At 40.9% G+C, this 22,253-nt stretch overlaps 1 protein-coding gene across 2 annotated transcripts in view; it reads left to right on the top strand.

The window, feature by feature from the left end:
• Positions 1–22,253, top strand: part of smg1 (SMG1 nonsense mediated mRNA decay associated PI3K related kinase) — a 134,809-nt gene that overhangs the window by 13,333 nt on the left and 99,223 nt on the right. For both annotated transcript variants that reach the window (XM_037091662.1, XM_037091661.1), the window contains exons 3-13: positions 4,048–4,200; positions 4,691–4,827; positions 7,530–7,588; positions 8,862–9,075; positions 10,799–10,924; positions 11,059–11,131; positions 14,574–14,671; positions 15,053–15,226; positions 16,878–17,099; positions 17,594–17,695; positions 19,574–19,849. In XM_037091662.1, the coding sequence (XP_036947557.1) occupies positions 4,048–4,200; positions 4,691–4,827; positions 7,530–7,588; positions 8,862–9,075; positions 10,799–10,924; positions 11,059–11,131; positions 14,574–14,671; positions 15,053–15,226; positions 16,878–17,099; positions 17,594–17,695; positions 19,574–19,849 (1,634 nt within the window). The remainder of the gene's footprint in view (positions 1–4,047; positions 4,201–4,690; positions 4,828–7,529; positions 7,589–8,861; positions 9,076–10,798; positions 10,925–11,058; positions 11,132–14,573; positions 14,672–15,052; positions 15,227–16,877; positions 17,100–17,593; positions 17,696–19,573; positions 19,850–22,253) is intronic.

Genomic DNA, 22,253 nt, shown 5'->3' with positions numbered 1-22,253 from the left:
AAGGCTTGCAAAGGAAGAGGCCTTCAGGAGTGGGGACAAAGACAGATTCAAAGAGGCGAAGTACAAGTTTAGCAAGGCGGTGAAAGAGGATAAACGACAGTACTCTGAGAAGCTCCAACACCAGTTCTCAGCTAATGACTCTGCATCTATCTGGAAAGGGCTCAGGCAGATCACCAACTACAAGCCTAAAGCCCCCCACTCCATTAACGACCGACGCCTAGCCAACGACCTGAACGAGTTCTACTGCCGCTTTGAAAGACAAAGGGACAGTCCTGTAACCATCCCCCACGACACCTCCCAACAGCTCCAGCTCCAACTCCAGTCACCTCCACCAATGCCCACCTTAATGGGCCCCCCCTCCCCACCCTCCTCAGTGACGACTCTTTCCATCCATGAGAGGGACGGCAACAAACTCTTCAAGAGACAGAACCCCCGGAAAGCTGCTGGACCGGATTCGGTCTCCCCATCCTCCCTGAAACACTGTGCTGATCAGCTGTCCCCAGTGTTCACAGACATTTTTAACACCTCACTGGAGACCTGTCACGTGCCAGCCTGCTTCAAGACCTCAACCATCATCCCTGTCCCCAAGAAGCCAAGGACCACCGGACTTAACGACTTCAGACCCGTCGCCCTGACCTCTGTGGTCATGAAGTCCTTCGAGCGCCTTGTGCTCTCACACCTCAAGGACATCACCGACCCTCTCCTGGACCCCCTGCAGTTTGCCTACAGAGCCAACAGGTCTGTAGACGATGCTGTCAACCTGGCCCTCCACTATATCCTCCAGCACCTGGACTCTACAGGAACCTACGCCAGGATCCTGTTTGTGGATTTCAGCTCTGCTTTCAACACCATCATCCCAGCTCTGCTACAGGAGCAGCTCTCCCAGCTGAACATGCCTGACTCCACCTGCAGGTGGATTACTGACTTCCTGTCTGACAGGAAACAGTGTGTAAAGCTGGGAAAACACATCTCCGATGCACAGACTATCAGTACCGGATCCCCCCAGGGCTGTGTTCTTTCTCCTCTGCTCTTCTCCCTGTACACCAACAGCTGCACCTCCAGTCACCAGTCCGTCAAGCTCCTGAAGTTTGCAGACGACACCACCCTCATTGATCTCATCTCTGATGGTGACGAGTCCGCCTACAGGTGGGAGGTTGACCACCTGGTGACCTGGTGCAACCAGAACAGCCTAGAGCTCAATGCTCTAAAGACAGTGGAGATGGTTGTGGACTACAGGAAGAACTCAGCCTCACCTGCCCCCATCACCCTCTGTGACTCCACTATTGACACTGTGGAGTCTTTCCGCTTCCTGGGAACAATCATCTCCCAGGACCTCAAGTGGGAGCTGAACATTAGCTCCCTCATCAAGAAAGCACAGCAGAGGATGTACTTCCTGCGGCAGCTGCAGAAATTCAGTCTGCCAAAGACAGTGATGGTGCACTTCTACACAGCCATCATTGATTCCATCCTCACCTCCTCCATCACCATCTGGTACGCTGCTGCCACCACCAAGGACAAGGGCAGGCTGCAGCGTGTCATTCGGTCAGCAGAGAAGGTGATTGGCTGCAACCTCCCGTCTCTTCAGGACCTGTACACCTCCAGGACCCTGAGGCATGCAGGAAAGATTGTTGCTGATCCCTCCCATCCCGGTCACAAACTCTTTGAGACACTCCCCTCTGGCAGGAGGCTGCGGTCCATCAGGACCAAAACCTCACGCCACAAGAACAGTTTCTTCCCGTCTGCTGTCAGCCTTATCAACAAGGCCTGAATCCCCCCTGACACTCCTCACACTCCACCTCTACCTCTGACTCTACTGTCACACTGACAGCACCATAACTCTATGCGTTACATTAACGCTCAGCTTGAACTTCCTATCCATTTGCGCATTTTCATTTGCACATCATTTCTTGTAATTGCTCACTGCCAGCTGGTCTGCTCCTTTTATCTTTTTACCCAAAAAACAGATTGTGTGTATATATTTTTATATTGTATAGTTATATTTTCTACTTTTTAAAATAGTTTATATTGTTAATTTGTTATATTTTCTATTCTTTAAATAGTTTATATTGTTAATTTGTTATATTTTCACTTGCTAGTTATTTGATGCATGCACCAATATCACCACAACAAATTCCTCGTATGTGTAAAATCGTACTTGGCAATAAAGCTTTTTCTGATTCTGATTCTGGGGTTTAATGATTATCTTTTTTCTTTCATTTAAGCCAGGAACTCCATTCAAGTTATTAAATGTTTCAATCATCGATATATTGAGATTTATTGAATTTCTCAGTCAGATTCAGAGTATTTGATTAATTCTTACTGTAACATCTCTTCATACTCCATTGACTGCTTTTCAGCACAAATTTAAGCTAGCATTGCAGTTTGTCTCAAACCTTATATTCTGTGTTTAATGCTTCATTCTCACCAAAGTATTAGGAAGCTTCATTCTCTTCAGATGAGACTTCAAATGAATTAAAGCAACCAATTCAGTTTGGCCTCAGTTTTTCAACCAATTCTACATTATTTTCAACCCAGGAACTCTGTTTAAATTTATTTAGATATTCCCAATCATCAACACATTGAATCAGACTGAGAAATTCAATAAATCTCAGAGTCTTTGACTCATTCTCACAGTAACATCTCTTCACACTCTATATATTTTAATGCTTCATTCTCACCCAACTATTACAAATCTTCATTCTCTTCAGACGAGACTTTAAAGCTAATTAAAGCTACCAATTCAGTTTGGTCTTAGTTTTTCAACTAATTCTACATTATTTCACAGTTTTTAGATATTGTGGACATTATTCAAGGTTTTCACAGCCAGCAATCCGCATTTGGCTTCAGCTGGTCAACGGGGAGCATTCACAACCGCAAGTTCTTCAGAACTTGCCTTTTCTAGTTTCTCAAGGTATGTCTTGGAAGTGAGCTCTGCAGTGATTGGCTCTTGTGTGCACGTGGCTACGGTGTGCAGTGATTGGCTCTGGTGCGCACGTGACTGTGGTGGCTCTGGTGGACACTGCTCGCGGAATTTGTAAAGCATTTATGAAATAATTTATCAACGGTATCATTGTAGTCCAAACAAATCCGACGTCGCACACCCTTGAACCAGGCAACAGCCATGTTGAAACTCTCAGGTCAGTTTTATCCTGATCCGCAGAGATATTTGAGGAACACACACACACACACACACACAGATTTCTTGCTTTTATAGAGAGATGGCAAGCAATCTGTCATGTTAAATATATGATTACAAAAAATCATTAAAATAAATGCAATGCAATTTGTCATTTGAAGTTTGTTTTTGACAAAGAAAAAAAACGATTAAAATCGTAAATCGAGTTTCGTGTGGAAAAAAATCAGATTAAATTTTTAGGCCGTATTGCCCAGCCCTAACTTGTACTGTATATTTACTGCCACAAGACAACCTTCTGCTTAATGTTTTGGTGGCTAACAGCAGTCTGATCTGAGTTCAGCCACCCATTCACTACAAACTGACTAGGTTTTAAAAATCCAAGCTTGTTGGATGACGTAAATGTCCCAGATATTACTGTAGTCCATTCCATTTTAGCAACAGCTTGATTATTTAAATTGTTAAGTGCATAAAGAAACTGTAAAACATTGTTGAGAAAGATAAAAATACAAATCACACTGGAGTGGGACTTAATAACAAAACGCGTAAATGATAAATTCTCATGTTAGAGAAGTAGCAGAGGTGTTAGCGGTTCAAGCTTTCTATGAATTCCGTTGTGGCTTGTATACATAAAAATGGCCAGACCCAGACATATACTATTCCATTCACATTTGTAATACTGGTAAAGCTATATAATTAGCTGTATATAATGAATATCATAGTAGATGCATAGGCTCTTCAGACAATCCTAGTTGTAAATACTGTTACAAAAAATGAAGGTGTGCAGTTTTTTTCAAACATGAAAATAACAATTTTTCTCCTCTCCTGTATTTTGCCATGTTAGACATGTTTATGTTAAGCCATGCGTTCTTTGCATTACATTTAATTAATCCAACGTGGTTTGTGTCCCCCAGGTGGATATGGAGCTGGTCAAGGCGTCTGTGATAATACGTTTGGTTGGAAGTCGGTGGGGCAAGAGTTGAGGCCCAATGACGTGACAACAGATTTGACTCCTTTTCAGCATGGAACTCGTGCTTTAGCTTCAAAAGACATGAAGAAATCGCAGGGTAAGATTTGACAAATGTTTTCTAATGCAACGGATGCAGTATTCAGATTGCAAAAAGTAGTGAATGTTCATAGGATATATTTGGAATAGTTCTCTTGTATGTCCAGATCCAGTTCTCACTAACAGACTATAGTTTTTTGTTTGCTGCTTGAACCATTTGTGTTGTAGCTCTCTATTAATGTAACAAACACATTTGTGACACTTTGACATAATGAATTAGGTTTACATACAAGAGAACAGATGGTCATGTCAGGGAGTGAGGTGTTTTTCACTGATGGGCAGTCTCTCAATTGTCAATCCAGGCCTCAAACACACCATTGTTGTTACTCATGAGTAATGGGCAACACCAACTGTAGTTTATTAATGGTTGACCTGTAGTCCAGTACACTGTAATTCCAGATATCAAGGTATATGTGATGCTAAACATGGAGAAAGTTAGTGGAGTCAGAGTGTTATTGTGCTGTCACTGACATGTGGTGGTGTTGTTGCAGACAGAGGGATGGCTCACTCAGAGGAGTCTCGGCTGGTCAACCTCCTGCGCAGAGTCTCCAGGGAAGATGATCGTGACCGCAGACTGGCCACGCTCAAACAACTGAAGGAATTCATCAGCCACAGCGAGAGCAAAGTGGTAAAGCAGATCATGTAGAGATAATATCCCACTGCCTTTTGCAAGTCCCTTTAGATTATGTCGTCTCTTTTATATGTCGCTTACAAAGATAGATGCATTTGTTTCTGAAACAATGAAGTTCATCCAAAGTGATGGGATGGTGACGTGAATATTAGTTTTTATACTGTTCTTCTTGGTAAACAACAGTCCAGACTTAATTTTTCACTGGTGGGCCTAACCCCGCAATTCCACCAGATACGTGTCCACTGTGTTATGACTCCGCCAGCAGAGCTGATTTCACTGGTTTCACTTTAATCTATGTGTTAACACTGGGTCCATTGCGTTGTGTATCTGCTCCGTCCCAGCTCTAGCAGTCCGGAGCACTCCGGAGTAGATACGCAGGATTAAAGTTTCTGGCAGATGCCAGAGCACGCATCTGGAATCTCCGGATAACTGTTTCATTTAGGTGCACTGGCACATGATGTAGGTGCACCCAATAATATATTTTAACTAAGGTATACAATATCGCCAAACGATTGTATTGCGATTATTTTAAAAGATAATACAATTGTGAAATGATTGAATAGCAATAATTATTGTTGCATCACAATATTCCGTCTTAACAGAAAAGAAAATATTACAATCACAATGGTATGACATTTGTTGGTCCATACCAAACAGACTACAGTTCTTGATTCTAATGTAGTTTTGTCCCAAATTTTACCTTTGTCGAAAAAATGCAGCTTTGAGATTTGAATGTTACATTTCACCATTTTGCAATTTTGATAATGGTGGAAATAATCGGGCAGCTTTAATTTTAAAGCAACATCATGTAGAAATTGGTATTTTGTGCTTTGTGACAGTTTCTGAGTATTACACCACTGCCATAAATCCAAATCCCCAATCTGTAATAACTTGACACTAATGCCGATTTCCAAAAATCCAGAAATTCCTCTTATTGGTTCAGCAAATGGAGAAATTTGTATGCCACAGCAGCTAAAGGACAGTTCCATACAATACGATACAGCTGGCCACAGTGAGTCAAATTAAGCTGCGCCAATTCGCTTTTCAATCAAAGACAGTTTAACTGCACCTGTCTCTCCCTCAAATCAGTATTTAAAACATGTCTTTGCAGGAAACTGGAGAGAAAGATGTTTTTTGATATAAGTGTGTTCAGCTCTCAGTATTTTTGTAACTTTAAGTTTCCCTTGTCCTGTTTGTATTTTCAAACCTCTGCTCTGTTTTACTGTTTTGTCGTATTCACTTTCAGCTCTTTCAGAGGTGAAAACATGATGTTTCCTGTAATATTGCTTTATTACAGCTTTTAACTTAATAACAGGGCTGTTTTAAAGAAATTATAGGAAATGAAAACCGTCTTTAACTGAATTAGCGGAGCGACTTTGTTAGTGTTGATTCTTCGATAGTACTGCAGGGATCTGGACAAGTGTGTCTTAAGAGGAAATGCAATGGATAAACGAAACCAAATCCTGTAGGCGATGTTAGCATTCCTTTAAATGTATCATATCATGTTAATAGGGTTCAAATATGTCAGTGGTTAACAGAAACATTAACTGCAAACATTTTATCCTGGGAACTGGCTGTTAGTAAGGCATCTTTATCCAACTTTTGCATCTGTGCTCCCCTCTCCTCTCTCACAGTCTGCTGAATCAGGAGATGTTCCTTGTATAGACAGGGCTGAGGAGGGATGGGAAGATGCGGTTGCCTGCCTTGACAATTGCTAATAGCAAAATTCACCTGCAATAGCAAGGTTTCAACTAGAGGGCAGTCAGTAGGCTTATGCTTACGGCTTAAGATGTACAATTCAAATTGGCTCGATTGGCATTTGCAAGAGATCACCAGAATTGGCAGGTCTGCCATTGGCACCCTGTTTTCCTCACAGATGAGAGCAGGTTGACATTTGACAGGCGCGAAAGGGCTGTGGTGGACATTATGCCTGTAAGACCATCATGCATGACTGGTTTGGCAGTGGGTCAGTGATGGTCTGGGAGGCATATCCTTGGAAGGTCTTGCAGACCTCCATGACATAGGCAACGGTACCCTGAAAGCTGTTGGGGACCAGGATAAAATCCTCAGAACTATTGTCAGACCTTACTCTGGTGCAGGAAAATGCCTGTCCTCATGTGGCCAGTGTGTAGGCAGTTCCTGGATGATGAAGGCATTGATGCCATTGACTGGCTCTCTCGTTCCCCTGACCTAAATCCTACTGAGTACCTACGGGACGTTTTGTATCAGTGAATCTGACAACGTCAAGTAAGGCCACAGACTGTCCAGGAGCTCACTGATACACTATTCATAGGACCCCTTCCACAGAGTCATTAGGAGCATGCCCAGACGTTGTTGGAAGTGCACACAGGCACGTGGGGGCCATGCATGCTACTGACTCACATTCTGAGTTGCTGTGATACATTTCCCACATGTTGGTTAAACCTGTGATTTCAGCTTTTTACTTTGTCAGTCTGATTTTGAATCCAGCCCTCAGTGGGTCAATGATTTTGGTTCCTACTGACCGTTGTTACTTCCGTTTGTTTTCATCAAATTATACAATGTATGTCAGTAAAGATTGTCAACTTGAATAATCTGTTCATTAAGATCTGATGTGTGTTTTAAAGTGTTCCCTCAATTTTTTGAGCAGTGTATGTTGAACTGAACATCAAGATATGGTAAATGGACTGGTTAATGGCTAATGTTATTCTTTCGCACAGACCCTGGTCAAGCAGTTGGACACCATCCTCAGCACCTTGAATGACATTTTGAATGAGAGGTAAGAGGAAGCCATCTGCTATAAGTTTATTAGATTCAGGACATCAGGACTGCCATACCTCAAGAACTCATTGAGGGAATTTCCTCATGTCTTTTGTTATTTGTCTGAAAGGTTACTGTGTCCTCACAAAACAGCTTTTCAGCCATCACTAAACAATTAATATGATGATTACGACAGAATTTTACACAAATGTCTAATAGGAAATAATGATATACAAAAGATCAGAGGTCAAACTGTGACATCTTTATATTCAGCAAAAGATGTTCTGGCCATTACTCAACACCATAGCTCAGAACAAGCATCTTGCCTGATATGTGGAGGCATACAACCACAAGGTGGTAATTAGAGATGTTCCATTACCATTTTTTTTCCCTCCTGATACTATTTCCAATACCTTGGCTTTGGGTATCAGAGGATAGCAAGCACTGATCTGATATCAGTGCATGCAATAAATAAATAAATAAATCATAACCAAAAAAGGACAAATCCAGGAATAAATAACAATTCCTTGTGTAGCCAGAACAGCAACTTCAATAAATCTAGGAATAAATCATTCCCTTAAAACTTACTCACTGAACTTATTAGAATATTGCCAAATAGCTGACATTTTGCCAGCTCCGTCTGACTGGCATGAAATCAACTTCTTCTTTGCCACTCTAAAAACAGTAGTTGCTAGGGGCAACAACCTATGTTGACTTTTAAAGCAGCAAAGAAAAAATTAAATCTGGTGTGTAACATTAAGTGGAGCTAATAGAGCTAAATTTGAAGTTGCAGGGCCCTGTTTCTAAATTACAGGGCATCGGATCGGTGCATAGACTTGTATACTTGGCGTAATTGGCAAGGGTTATTCTAGTTTTTTCATTTGCAAGCTTAGTCTGAGAAAGGGTGTCTGTCTGAATCATCCATGAAATGCATGCTTAAATCAAAGTACTTTACTGTTTGTGGTTATTTTATTCTGAGGAGAGCGTCCATTTACATTTTATATTATCTTTACATTTTAGTGTAATCATTACAATCTAATCTGATATCAAGAACTCAGTATTAGCCACATGGATTACTGTATGTATCCAGGTGGCTTAATTGTCAGAGATCACCTTTCCAAGACATGACCAAATGGTCTGGAGACCAGGCTGAAGCATTGTAGTCTTAACTGTATGTCTCAGAAGCATAGCGCAACTCTTACCTATGATGCATCCCCTATTATTGCAACCATGATCACTATTGGCTTGTCTCTGACATTTGATCTTCTTGCTGGTGTTGTTAACATATGTAGCAGTAAGCTGCTATGGGAGCTGCGTCAGGATGCAGCAGCCTGCCTGGGTCTCCTCTGCACAGTGCTTAGCTATGAGGCTGAGCGCATCTTCAAGTGGCTCTTTCTCAAGTTAACTTCAAGCGGTCGTGACGAAGTGAAGCTGTTGTACCTGGTGGCAGCACAGCGTGCTTTGGAGGCTGCTGGAGAGAGGAAAGCCTTTTCTCATGTTATGCAGGTAACCCCATACAGAGGCTTCTGTGGATTTCTGTACAGCTCTATGGTGTTGTTGATAACTGTTGCATGCACACAAAATGGGGCCTGAATGCAGTGTATGCCTTTGCCCGTTACACAAAAGGTATATAGAATTGACAGATTTGTTCACTGCATGTGTGTGTGTGTGTGTGTGCCAGCTCTGCTCCTTGTCCTTGAATGTGCAATTATCATGTGCTGAGAATCTTCATCAACAATCATCATGCATAATTAAAAAAAAAAAAAATTTTTTGAACACACACCCTTTTTTGGCTTTTGTCTGCATACAGATTTAAGCTGTTAGATTGGGCTTTGTTCCTAGTTGTTTTTTTATTATTATTTTTTTAATATAAGTTGCCAAAGATACTTTGGTTTGTTGCATAAAACTCGGTGTCGCATAACCCTAACTCTTACATGTAAGGTTGGGTTCTAACAGCTAGTTCTGTCTATGATCTGCTTGCAATCAGTATATTGTGGCCTGTATTGCCAGGGTTTCCCCTACATTTATTGACTGTGGCGCACCACCACGGCAAAATAAAAGCCACTACACCTTAAAAATTGGTGTGTTTTTTTGTGTTTTTTTTCACGTGAAAACAATGGTAAGTAATACAGTGTTTCCCATACATTGATGAGACTGTGGCGGCCCGCCATAGTCTAATTTGCCATGCCATAGTCTAATTATGGAATGTGAAAAAATATTTCCGCCTTTCCAACGCATAGCGACATTTCAATCACTCTCTTTTGTTTGCATTACTTTTAATGACTTCAGTACTGCTAATTCAGGGTTGTATTAGTGAAAATAATAATAGCATGACGCTGTTTTCGAACCTGGAGCAGTGCGCTTCACGCCCTCTGGGGCTCCCCCACTCGCTCACACACACACACGGTCACAGATGGTGGGTCTCTGTGCCGCTCCGAAGCAGCCATGAATTAATTAGAAAATTACAAAAATGTCACCTATGACTGATTGTTACACAGAGTTGAAGAGTATCAGAATCATCTAGTTTGTTATTGTATATTCACAAAAATCTGATTTCATGTAAAACCGTTGGCATGAATAAATCCAGTGTTAGAGAAAGGAGATATTTTTCCATCATCTTCCTTCCTTGACGTTAACTAACATGTTGGATATTTAGCCTGTTGATTAGCCAGAGGATCCAACCCGTTTTCCGACTGTAGCCCAAATTACATTCTGCACCCGAGCCGACCCGCTATAAATTGTTACTGATGCCCGACCCGCACCCAAAGGAAAATTAGACGGATGCAATTTTTAAAAATGAAAGTAAGCCAGCATGGGTAATGGGAGTTCTGGGATGGAGCAAGCGCACATGAATGAGCTCATATGAAATACAAATGCTTATCATTTTGAAGTGCAGGCATATTTTTGTAGATGTGTTCCTAATAATGATTTTTTTGCATGGGACGCCTTGAAAATGGCAATCGCAAAACCTGAACCTCGCTCTCCAGGTCACCCACCTGATTGGCACTGTACATTACCCCACCCCCAAGCGCCACAGTCTCAGAAAATACTATGGGAAACACTGATTGCTCCAAGCATAGTGAATCTCTTACTGGATCAAACCAAAATAATGGCAGCAGTATTCCCTAATAACCACATATACCTCATGCCAGTAACAGACGTGAGAAGTGTGTACTGGGAGGTGCTATGTAACAAATGTTGTTTTTGGACCTTGTTTTGTGGGATTCAGCTGGTGATGAACAACTTGCAGTCCATCCTGGAGAATGTGGACACACCAGACCTGCTTTGTCAGAGTGTGAAGTGTATCCTTCAGGTGGCACGCTGCTACCCTCATGTCTTCAGCACCAACTTCAGGGTACGTGATTTAGCAGTGATTGGTCCATTAGCTATCCTATCAAGGGCCTGTCCCAGCTAACACCTGCCAACCGATGTTGGAAATGTTGACAAATGGCAGCTCCATTTCATTTGATGTTTGTTGTTTCTCCACAGGACACAGTGGACATATTGGTGGGCTGGCACATTGACCATACACAGAAGCAGTCTGTCACTCAGCAAGTTTCTGGTCAGTTTCTTATTAGCTCTCAAAGATTTTCAATGTATTACTTGATGTTCAGATTGTAAGCATTTTGGTGCTTTCTGCGGGTAATAAAGTTGGGTTAATGTTTTATGTTCACCTCATACATTGGGTTAATCTTTCATAATCACCTCATACATTGTCCTATCAGGAAATTTGGCAAACCTATTGTATATTTATGTCTGGTGGTGGCTTGATTAATCTATTGGTTAAAAAATGGAACGTTTGAATTCTGCGGGCATGTTTTTCCGTGGTCCATTTCATACAGTTGGTTCAGTTAGACTATCTCAATTTTAGGCCTTAAAAAGTCTTAAATACATCCATATTTTGCATATAGGTCTTAAATAACATTTAGTTAGGTCTCAAATATGTACTTTCAAGATTCACAGTTGGTTCCGTGTGTTCTTCTTTCTGAAGCCTCCAGGAACACAAGTGACATTTTGCCACAGCCCGGTCGGAATTTATCACCGTACTCTTTGGCAGTTCCGGAAAGTCTTCAACAGCGGAATCTGCTACAACTATCGGAAAGTGTACATTTAACAAGTGTTGGCTTGAACAACCAGAATTCAGTTGGTTAAAATTTGTACCTCATAATTGCCCTCAAACGAACGTACGGCAGAAAAATGTGTGTATGACCATTTCCACGCAAGCTTCAGCATTTATCAATTTGGACGTGAGCGGAAGCTACAATCAGATCTCACGTCAGGTCTGAGCTCATGTATGCAAATCTGAGTCTGTGGATTTGCGGTGCAGCACAGCAAAATCTTGCTGAGTCTGAAAATAATTATTAAACAAACCTCAGCTGCCATTCAGCATAAGCGGTTACATATTTAGAACAGATCAAAACGGATTCTTAAAACAAATAAAGACTTGAAAAAAGTAATAATAATAAAAAAGCCCATGTTTTTACTGATGCCACTTTTTTGTAAAATAAAATATGATAGGCTAAACAGTCTAACATGACAACTAATTAAAGTAATACCTAATAAGCCCGCTGGCAAACCCTGCTACAGAGCAGGGCATGTGAACGGAGCGGGTTTTAATTTAAAGGCCAGAGCGATGGTTCCGTTTCGCTCCAGTTCCTTTCTGATACCACTCTCCACAAGTCCAGGGCATGCACAAGTCCACACAGACTCATATGTGCCTTCAAGGGTAAGCCTACATCAAAGGTCATTTGTTGAGAGATGGAGTTTGTAAAATATTTTGAAAAGCAAGCAGACAGGTCATATAGATGCAACATCAGGAATTGCTCCCTCTTTTAAATTTGAGTGAGCGTGGAGCGATTTCACTGGAGCTGAATGAAATTTTAAGTGAGCGGAGAGCGGTCTTTGAGCGGAGCTGTCTGGTATAACTTTGAGCGATTGAGCGATGGAGCGATGGAGCGAAGGAGCGAACACCCACGTAAGTGGGGCGTGGAAATTCTCGCCGCTCAGCTCCGCTCACATGCTCTGCTACATAGCAGGAGCGCAGATTCAATAGTGCGCGCACACAGGTCACAGTGGAGCGCTGCTTCTGGTTGCTGAAGGGCAAGTGGCTCTGTCTCGGACCAGCAGGGGGAATGCCGCTGTATACCCCAGAGAAAGTGTGCGATATTATTTTGGCCTGTTCAGTTTTGCACAACATTGCATTAGTGAATGGAATGCCTGTGATGTGCTGGCGCTGCCAGGATGTTGATCTCCATCTCGGAAAAGTTTCTCTTCTTGCCAGTGTTTCTTCTCTCCATGGTTGACCTCAGTGGGCGAGGCCTCCGAACCAGAAACATTTAGGGGCGTAACATGTTAATGATGATCAAATTCAGCCGCCGCATTTATCAAGACCCGATCATTCATACTCTGGAATTGGTCAGATACAAATGTTTCATAAATCACACTTGTGTCCTGTCGTAAGACCAATTCTGCGCTCAGATCTGCACCCGTTTTCACGCAAGATTAATAAATGAGGGCCATTGAATCTAAAGCGCAGTATACACTCTGCAAGAGGACCCTCAGCTTTGGCACACTTGGTATGAAAGCGCTGGTGTCACACACACAATCGGGAAAAACACCAGTTAGCTTCTCCAGTGAAGTCACGCTATCACATTGTTTTGTAAGCCTTTATCACCAGTTCCTTGTCAAAGTAGCAGCTTCTCGAAGCCTCTCATCTTCCACTGTTGAATAAACTGAGTGGAACCTCTCACACACACACACACACACACACACACACACACACACACACACACACACGCACCAGGGTTATTATGGTTAACTAAATTCAATTCAATTCCCAGATAAAAACTAAACTAAAACTACTTAATCACTTGTTAAAGTAATAAAACTAAACAGAAATAAAAAAACAAAATTAGAATTAAAAACTGAAAAAAAAGGAAATGTAAAAACTACAGTAACCCTGACACACACACACTCACTCCATTCTTTGTTTGAGTTGCTTTGTGAATGGCTATAGATTTGGTTATTTTTGAAAGTAATTCTGGGACCACCTTTTTCCTTACATTTTTTTGTACTTAGTCTAGATCTTAAATTTAGTTCAAAATGGTCTTTAAAAGGTCTTAAAATGTCTTAAACTTGACTTGTTCAAACCTGCATAAACCCTGTAATGATTGCAGCTCTCTACACAGGCTGTGTAATGACAGATTATGTGCTTTCTAACTATGACCTGACACATTTACACTTGTAGTTTATTTTCATTTTTTTCTATGTTTTAGCACATAACAAGTGACTGACGTTTTGCTTTAAAAGTGCTGCCAAAACACAGGTGATCTACTGTTTACCCAAACACATCCTGCTGCTGCTCTGCTGACATGCTGCTTTTGCTACACAAAGTGTAATACCTAATGGCAGCCCAGTGCTATAGAGTGGTGTTTGTTATCTTAAAAACCTGGAAAACCGTTAAAGCGCAGCCAGTTTTCTGCTTAATATCTGAAATAAGGTCTGTGTTATCACAGACTTAAGGTGATTGCATATTTTGCGCTATGACATAAATTTAGCTTTAAATATCATATGTTTTGATTATCAAGTGCTTATGTTTTTTAAAAACTGGTGGCTAACGAGTGTCTAAATGAGACGGGGAGGGAATAGTGAGACATCTGCTCACTTACAGGCAGATTCTGCTTATGAACTCCTCAACTTTACAACTTGTAGAATGGTGAGTTTATAGAAAACCTATATAGTCATTGTGTAGTAAGACAATTAGTTGTGGTGACACTTAAGTCATGCAACCCAAATGTAGTCTCTTTATAGCATAACATTAGCTTTTCACTCCTAGTGATTTAAATTACACTTCTAAAATCTCAAAAGTGGTGTTCATTTGTGAAGATTATCTTGCTGAACAAAATGTGTCTATCAAAAATTTGTGTCAGCGTTGATCCAAAATCCCATCTGCTTTTTGTCGAGGGAACCAGGGCAATGCTAACTTTCCCTCCCTCGGTGTTTAGGCTGGTTACAGAGTCTGGAGCAGTTCTGGGTGGCAGACCTGACCTTCTCCACCACTCTGCTGGGACAGTTCTTGGAGGATATGGAGGCATATGCAGAGGTGAAGTTAGTCTTACAGCATGCCACACTGAATTACTGCTGTGCTCTAATGCCATTTAGACTGTTAAATATCACGGAGCAGCTTTTACAAGTGTATTACAAATATTATTTTATAGTGGACAAGTGTTTTTTTTTTTTGTCAAAATGATCAATCAAATATCAATATGTTTAATAATGATTGAATTTAGAAGAAGCATGGAAATATGCACTTTCCATTACTGCCTGAGGGTGACATATTTATAATTAACGCTGTAAATACCTGAAGATCTTAAGGGAATTGTGATGAATAAATGTGATAAATACCGAATCCTAACCACATAGAACTCTTGAATTTTTTTAGTTATTTTTTTGGAAGACTTGACTGAATCTGTGTTCTATTTAGGATCTGAACCATGTGGTGTCAGGTGAGGTGCTGGATGAAGACATCCCGCCTCCCTCAGTGTCATTGCCAAAGCTGGCAGCTCTGCTGAGGGTTTTCAGCACAGTGGTCCGCAGCATTGGAGAGCGATTCAACCCCTTTAGAGGACCACCCATTACCGAAGTCTATGTCACTGATGTAAGAGCCTACCTACACCTAGGAGAACCTGATTGTGGGCTGAGTTGTGTTTTAGTATTGAAAACATGTCATTGTAGAAGTGTGCTTGGAAGACATAGTTTTTAATGTAGAAGTTGTATTTTTTAAGTCTTGTCTTGAACACTTGCATATACAGTCCTGATTCCTATATGTTTGGACCCTGTGCAAAATAGAATGCAGTCATTTGCAAACAAAGTGTTTCCCACCAACAGTTTTGCCAAGTGTATCCTATATCCTTTAGTGTACAATCAAATTTTCAGTGTTATACAAAGTGTTGAACATTGCCACATTCTTGCTTATGAACAACTGATTCTTTCAAAGATGCCCCAATCATTATACTACCACCTGTTACCACTGAACCTGTTATCTGTGGAATGTTCAAACAGGTGTTTTTAGGAGCATTCCACAACTTTCACAATTTTTTCTTGCATCTGTCCCAACTTATTTAAAACATGTCGCTGCCTTCAAATTTAGAATAAGCAAATATTTGCAAAAATCAATGAAGTTGATGAAAACGGCACAAAAAATTACAACATGTTACTCAATTGAGCATTTGTCAACAAGAATCAGCAAATTATACATTCTCTTTTCTATGTTTCCCACAGCCTTCCAACTTGTTTGAATCCAGGGAAGCTAATATGCCATAGACAAATAGAGAGGAGATCTTGCCAAATTATAGCCTTTTTAGTACCAATTGTTTGCTTTGTGTTATAACACCCCCAGTGTAGTTCAGCCAAGAAACCGGTTTAATATTTTAATCTCTGTATTAATTGAAGTATGGAAGATGTGAACACACAGCTGCTGGGGGGATTTAGTCTTTTAGTATCCATTAGACTGTGCAGATACCTCACTTCACTGATAACATTAGATCCTTTTAATTCTACAGAAGTCTCCACCTAATTTTAGTGTTTGCTCACAAAGTACTCCAATCTGCTCACTTTCAGTTTCCTGTTGGTTCTCTTTCCACCTCTGTTATATTGCTTTGCACCCTCTCACCACCAACCCTCGACTTGTTAAGAGCATAATACTGAGGCTGATGCAGTTGAACATCTCTCTGCCTCTTTCTTTTTCACTCCTCTTCAAGGGGAGATTTTCCACTTGTTAATCGATCATGAATGGCATCATTCGCAGTTACATTTTTTTTTTTTAAACAAAGTCTAGAATAGGTTTCCAAACCTTGACAATGCACCCTGCCACACACAGAGGTCATGAAAAGTCTGTGTCCTGAAAGAGTGGAGTGTGGTACAACACACATTGTATTTAATATTGCACCCTTGGGCAGCCTTACTGAAGACACTTCTATTCAAAGGAACAGAACATATAGTCATAACATTTCATTCCTTTTCAGTCAGTTCACTTGGTACAACAGATATTGTAGGACACGTTTGAGACAGAGGCCATATGTATTGTATGTTTGTGCAGTGTGACTTTCATTTCGTAATGCCATACATGTAACAGGTAAAACCTTTAACATCAACAGGAATGCCAAAGACCCAGGGTTTCCCAGCAGAACATTTCATCAGTGTCGTTCACTTGACCTCTCAGTGGTTTTAATGTATTGGCTAATCTGTGTATTTCACAATCAGTTATTGTTAACTGCCGAACCAGAATCTTTTTTCTGTTTTTTCCGTAGGTGCTGAACCGGGTTCTGGCCTGTGTCACCACAGCTAAGCAGGTTCAGTTCTCTGAGGCAGTTCTCACAGCAGGGAATGAGTGTGTTGGTGTGTTGCTGGCCAGTGTGGAGCCCTGTGGTCAGCTGATGGACGCTGTCCTGGTCTATGGCCTGGACCAGCTGGACTGCTGCCGGGCCTGTGGCTCAGACTACAGTCTGGCCGTGCTCAGCCTTCTCACTCTGGTATCGTCTTTTTTTTTTTTTTTTTTTTTTTTAAATCAGACTTTGCTCACACCTGCAATTTTTCACTTTGATCTAAACCACAGTGTTCACCTTTGTCATTTGGTAGTGGAGCAGACCAACAAAATCTAGTTACAGTTACTCACTCTAAGCATGATATACTGTACAAAGTATAGTATAGTATATGCTATAATTTTCTAGTTTCCTCGACCCCAATATTATTTAAATGAAAGCTTGTACTGTGGCTGATTTTGTTTTTATAATTATTCTTCCTTCTATCATCCTTGTTGGATGTTAAGTGAGGCCGAGTTTGTAAAGCCAAGTTGATGTAAATGTAAATTACTCATTTTTATTAAGGAGGATCGATGTTGAGCTGGATTGTCCAGACAGAGGGCTTTCAGTCTGAGAAGACCAAAGATTTACCAACTTATACTGCTCTGTTGGACTTCTTTCTCAAACATTTTTTAAGTAATTGTTGACTCTGCGTTTGCTTTCAGATAGTGGACCAGATCAACACAAAGTTGCCTGTGACTTTTGTTGAGAAATTGCTGGCGCCTGACTCTCAGCTGCTGAAGCTGCGCTTCCATCGAGACAAAGAGGTGCGTCAGTGTGTGTGTTTCTTTATGTGTGAGTATAACAAGATGACATGTAGGTTCATGCTAGCATTTAAGGCTTGGTTAATGTTTTCTTCATTGCAAATACAGAAAACATGTATATTGGTACCCAAAAATTCCCCCCATATGTCATCATTGAACATGTGTTTTCCAAACCTTAGATATTGGGGTTTTTTCACATAAAATATGTTTTATACAAACCAAACTTGATCCTCTTAAAGTGGACCAACGGAAAACGGACTCAGTTTGTTTTGTGTTGACGTTGTCAGTTGAAGGAGGGCACAGTTCTGCTGCTTATCACAGTATCTTTGACATAATTTGCTAGAGTGTGGGGTGCTAAGCCACTGCTTGGTTCTATATTGCCAAAAGCCAAAATTGCTCACCTGCCTTGACTCGTTTATGGGAGTTTTTGACCATTGTTCCAAAAACGCATTTGTGAGGTCACACACTGATGTTGGGCAAGAAGGCCTGACTCTCAGTCTCCACTCTAATTCATCCCAAAGCTGTTCTGTTAGGTTGAGGTCAGGACTCTGGTGTGGATGAACTTGACTGGCCTGCACAAACTCTCTCATCCGTGTCCTTATGGACTTTGCTTTGTGTACTGGTTCACAGTCATGTTGGAACAGGAGGGGGCCATCACCAAACGGTTCCCACAAAGTCGGGAGCATGGAATTGTCCAACATCTCTTGGTATGCTGAAGCATTCAGAGTTCCTTTCACTGGAACTAAGGGGCCAAGCCCAGCTCCTGAATAACAACCCTACACTATAATCCCCCCTTCCACCAAACTTTACAACTGACACAGTGCAGTCAGACAAGTACCGCTCACCTGGGCACCGCCAAACCCAGACTCGTCCATCAGATTGCCAGATGGAGAAGTGCAATTTGTCACTCCAGAGAATGCGTCCTTACTGCTCTAGCGTCCAGTGGTGGCGTGCTTTATACCACTGTATCTGACTCTTTGAATTGTACTTGCTGATGTATGGCTTGGATGCAGCTGCTCAGCCATGGAATCCCATTCAATGAAGCTCTCTACACACTGTACTTGAGCTAATCTGAAGGCCACATGAAGTTTGGAGGTCTGTATCGATTGACCCTGCAGAAAGTTGGCGACCTCTAGTGCCACATCACACAAAATGCCATTTACTGTGAGCTTACACTCGTAACTGAGGTTACATTGTGTGTGTGTGTGTGTGTGTGTGTGTTTGTGTACACGTCAAGGTTCATACTGGTGCTTGAAATCCTTGAAAGTGCTTGAATTTCAATGTTGTGTTTTCAAGGTCGGAAAAGTGCTTGGATTTTAGTTTAAGTGCTTGAAAGCGCTTGACATTATAACTCTGTCTTGGCAAAATTTGGATCAGACTGGATAGTTTGCTTATTACAAGGAGAAATAAAATCTGTGTGTGTATCATCACACATTCAGCCTGGTAGCAATAGAGAAGGATGGCTGAGGTGAATTTGATGCAATTTGGACTGATGACATGTTCAGTATTGATAAACTTTGATGAATAAGGGAACAGCTTATAAAAGTTTATGTCAAAAAAGAAAATTACAGGGAGCTCTCAGGTCTCTCTTTGTCTCGGTGCAAGTGTGCCTGAAGAACAGTGTCTTCCCTTTTTTTGGATACAACTTTGTGTTCTCCTTTTGATTTCTAAAGTTTTTGCTATTATGAAACATAATTTAGATGTTTACAGCATAATACAATGCATATAATTGTGATAAAAAGTGGAAAAAAAAGTCATCATTAGTATATGTGTTCCTGTAGATATGTATTTAACCCCAGCAATAAGGTGCTGGAAAATTTTGAAAATTACCCTTATAAATGCTTGAATTTGACCTTGAAAAATGTATGTGTCATTCCACAGGTGATGTCAGCTGTTCAAGGTGTGTACCAGGCACTGCTAAGCCTGAAAAATATTCCAACGCTAGAGGCAGCTTATAAAATGGTACTGGGTGAGATGGCATGTGCCCTGTCCAGCCTTATGATAACCCTGGCCCCAGCATTCAGCGGTCCCTGCCCAAGCATCCAGCACCCTGCTTTTGCCTCCCTCACGATACCCTTGGAAAAGGCCCAGTTCACCCTCATCTTTAACCTCACCACCCTCACGACCATCGGCAACACCAAGAACTCCCTCATTGGGGTGAGTGCCATTGTGCTCTTTATATTGCTGATTACTATGTCAATGTCAGGGCAATGGTAGCATTGATAAAATGTTTTCTATTAGTTGTAGGAGATTTAATAACTTATGGCTACTACCAGCCACTACCTCTAAGCCATCTAAATGGCTTAGTTAACTCTAGCACTGTCAAGCCACTGGTGAGCTCGGCTACCTTCTTACGGTATTATTTCACTCGTTCCGTACTGTGTCAGAGAGAATTACTAGAATCAACCTTCCACTAATTTAGGCACCACACAGATTTCAAAAAGCAAATTCAAGACCAGATCATACATATTAAATACATATTAATATGAAATAATGACATAAACGTCAGGGTCGAGTCCTGGGTCCAGTTTACGCTACACTGCCTTCTTATTGTACGTCATCATAGTCCAGCACATGTTCTGGAGATTTGTGTTCCACAATCTTTTTCTCAAACAACTACAGCTAACATTTAACATTATGGCCACATTTTGGTTGAGGAGTCTTGAGTGGTAAACGCTAGAAAGAAACAGCTGTCATCTGTCAAGCTTTAGCCCGTAGACATGTTGTTCCGCATTTTGTATGCATGCATCCATTGACACGAAGAGTGTAGATGGATCTTAAGAGAGAGAGCCATCCCTTTCTCTCTGTCTTGGATCATGTGGGGGGCATCTCTCCAGATTCTGATCAAGGTGTCTACTGACTGGGCAGTTCTGGTAAACTATGCACCAAGAATCTGTTGATGCCAGGGGTGGTGAAAAAAATCGATTATCGATTAATCACGATTATAATATTGATGATTATGAGTCGATGATTAAATTTCCAAAGATCGATTAAAAAAATAATAATAATAATAATTGTAAAAAATTGTAAAAATAATACAAACCAGAGTCCTCCTCTTACTGGCTTCCACTACATGGTCCACAGTCTGGAGCCAAGATTTGTTATTCCATCCTGGAGCTTTTTCATGCTTAAATCAATTGCAAATCTTTACAAGGAGACAAAGCTTTTCAATGCAAGCGTTCCTCAACTCTGCTCACAGGGTAGCAATAACCTGCGATGCCTGGACATCCAGAGGCACAGTCTCATATGTGATGTTACAGCTCATTATGTCAGCAGTTAATGGAAGCGAATGTCCTATGTACTTCAGACAAAAGCTATGGATGATAGCCACACAGGCGCAAATATGTGTGAGTTTCTCAAAACAATGGCAGACAAGTGGGGAATAGAGAAACACGACCTGGTTCTCGTCACCGACTATGCTTCTAACATGAGTCTGGCTGCTGAGCTTGGCAGCTTTCTTTTAACAGTGAAAGACTACATTTAAAACAAAATAAAAAATAATCATTTTGATATTAGTTACACTATACAATATTTAAAGTGCTGTGAGGTGTTACTCAAAAGAGAAATAAAATTATTCAGCAGCTGACTGATGTTAAATGGAAGATCAATAATTGATAATGATTGAAAATCGAATCGAAAATGGTTATTAATCAAAAATCGATTTGTAATCGAATCGAGACTTCAGTAATCAGAATCAAACCACCCCTAGTTGATACTGCCTATTTCTCACCTAAAATGCTTTCAGAAACATATTTTGTTGATACTGTTGATACAGATCTTAAACTGGAAGTGGTTGACATATTGTTTCTGTACTGTAAAAACAGAGGCTTAAAAAATTCTGGTCAGACTGTAAAACAAGACATTGCTGATTAACTGTGAACCACAATACTGGTCATTGCCTATTTCTCTCCTAAAACGTTTTCAGAAACATATTTGAGTCTGTTCATATGTAATGCTACATTGTTTGTTACCACGTGGCTGCATTAGTTTCCTGTTTCAAAAGGACTACTAAGCCAAAACCAAGCACTGCCCATCTCGCTGTACATCACCTGGCTGTACATCAGTGGGAGTGTTTATTGGTCTGCTGCAGCAAACTATACGTTTTCAATCTTTTGAGTTAAAGGGAATTCCATTTTCCTTGGTCATGTAGTTGAAAAAAAAAGAATTTGTACTGCATTCACTGACCAGTTTTATGCAAGGGACATCTTTCTAGCACTGAAATACTGCTTTAAGGTCTGCATCTCACCTATGACGTGCTGATAAAGGCTGAATGTAAGGGGAGGTATTCCCAGTAAATTAAATTCATTAACTGTGCAACAGTAACCTTCATGCTACATGGTCATGTACAGTCAGGTCTGTAAATATTGGGACATCGACACAGTTCTCTTCTTTTTGGCTCTATACACCACTACAGTGGATTTGAAATGAAATGAACAAGATGTGCTGTAACTTCAGACTTTCAGCTTTGATTTGAGGGTATTTACATCAAAATCAGTTGAACGGTGTAGGAATAACAAGAGTTTCTATATGTGCCTCCCACTTATTAGGGTACCAAAAGTAA

The sequence above is a fragment of the Acanthopagrus latus genome, chromosome 24 (genome assembly GCF_904848185.1).
Source record: "Acanthopagrus latus isolate v.2019 chromosome 24, fAcaLat1.1, whole genome shotgun sequence".
In the NCBI taxonomy this organism is placed as follows: Eukaryota; Metazoa; Chordata; class Actinopteri; order Spariformes; family Sparidae; genus Acanthopagrus; species Acanthopagrus latus.
Note: the sequence above shows the minus strand (reverse complement) of the source record. Positions and strands in the feature narration are given on the sequence as shown.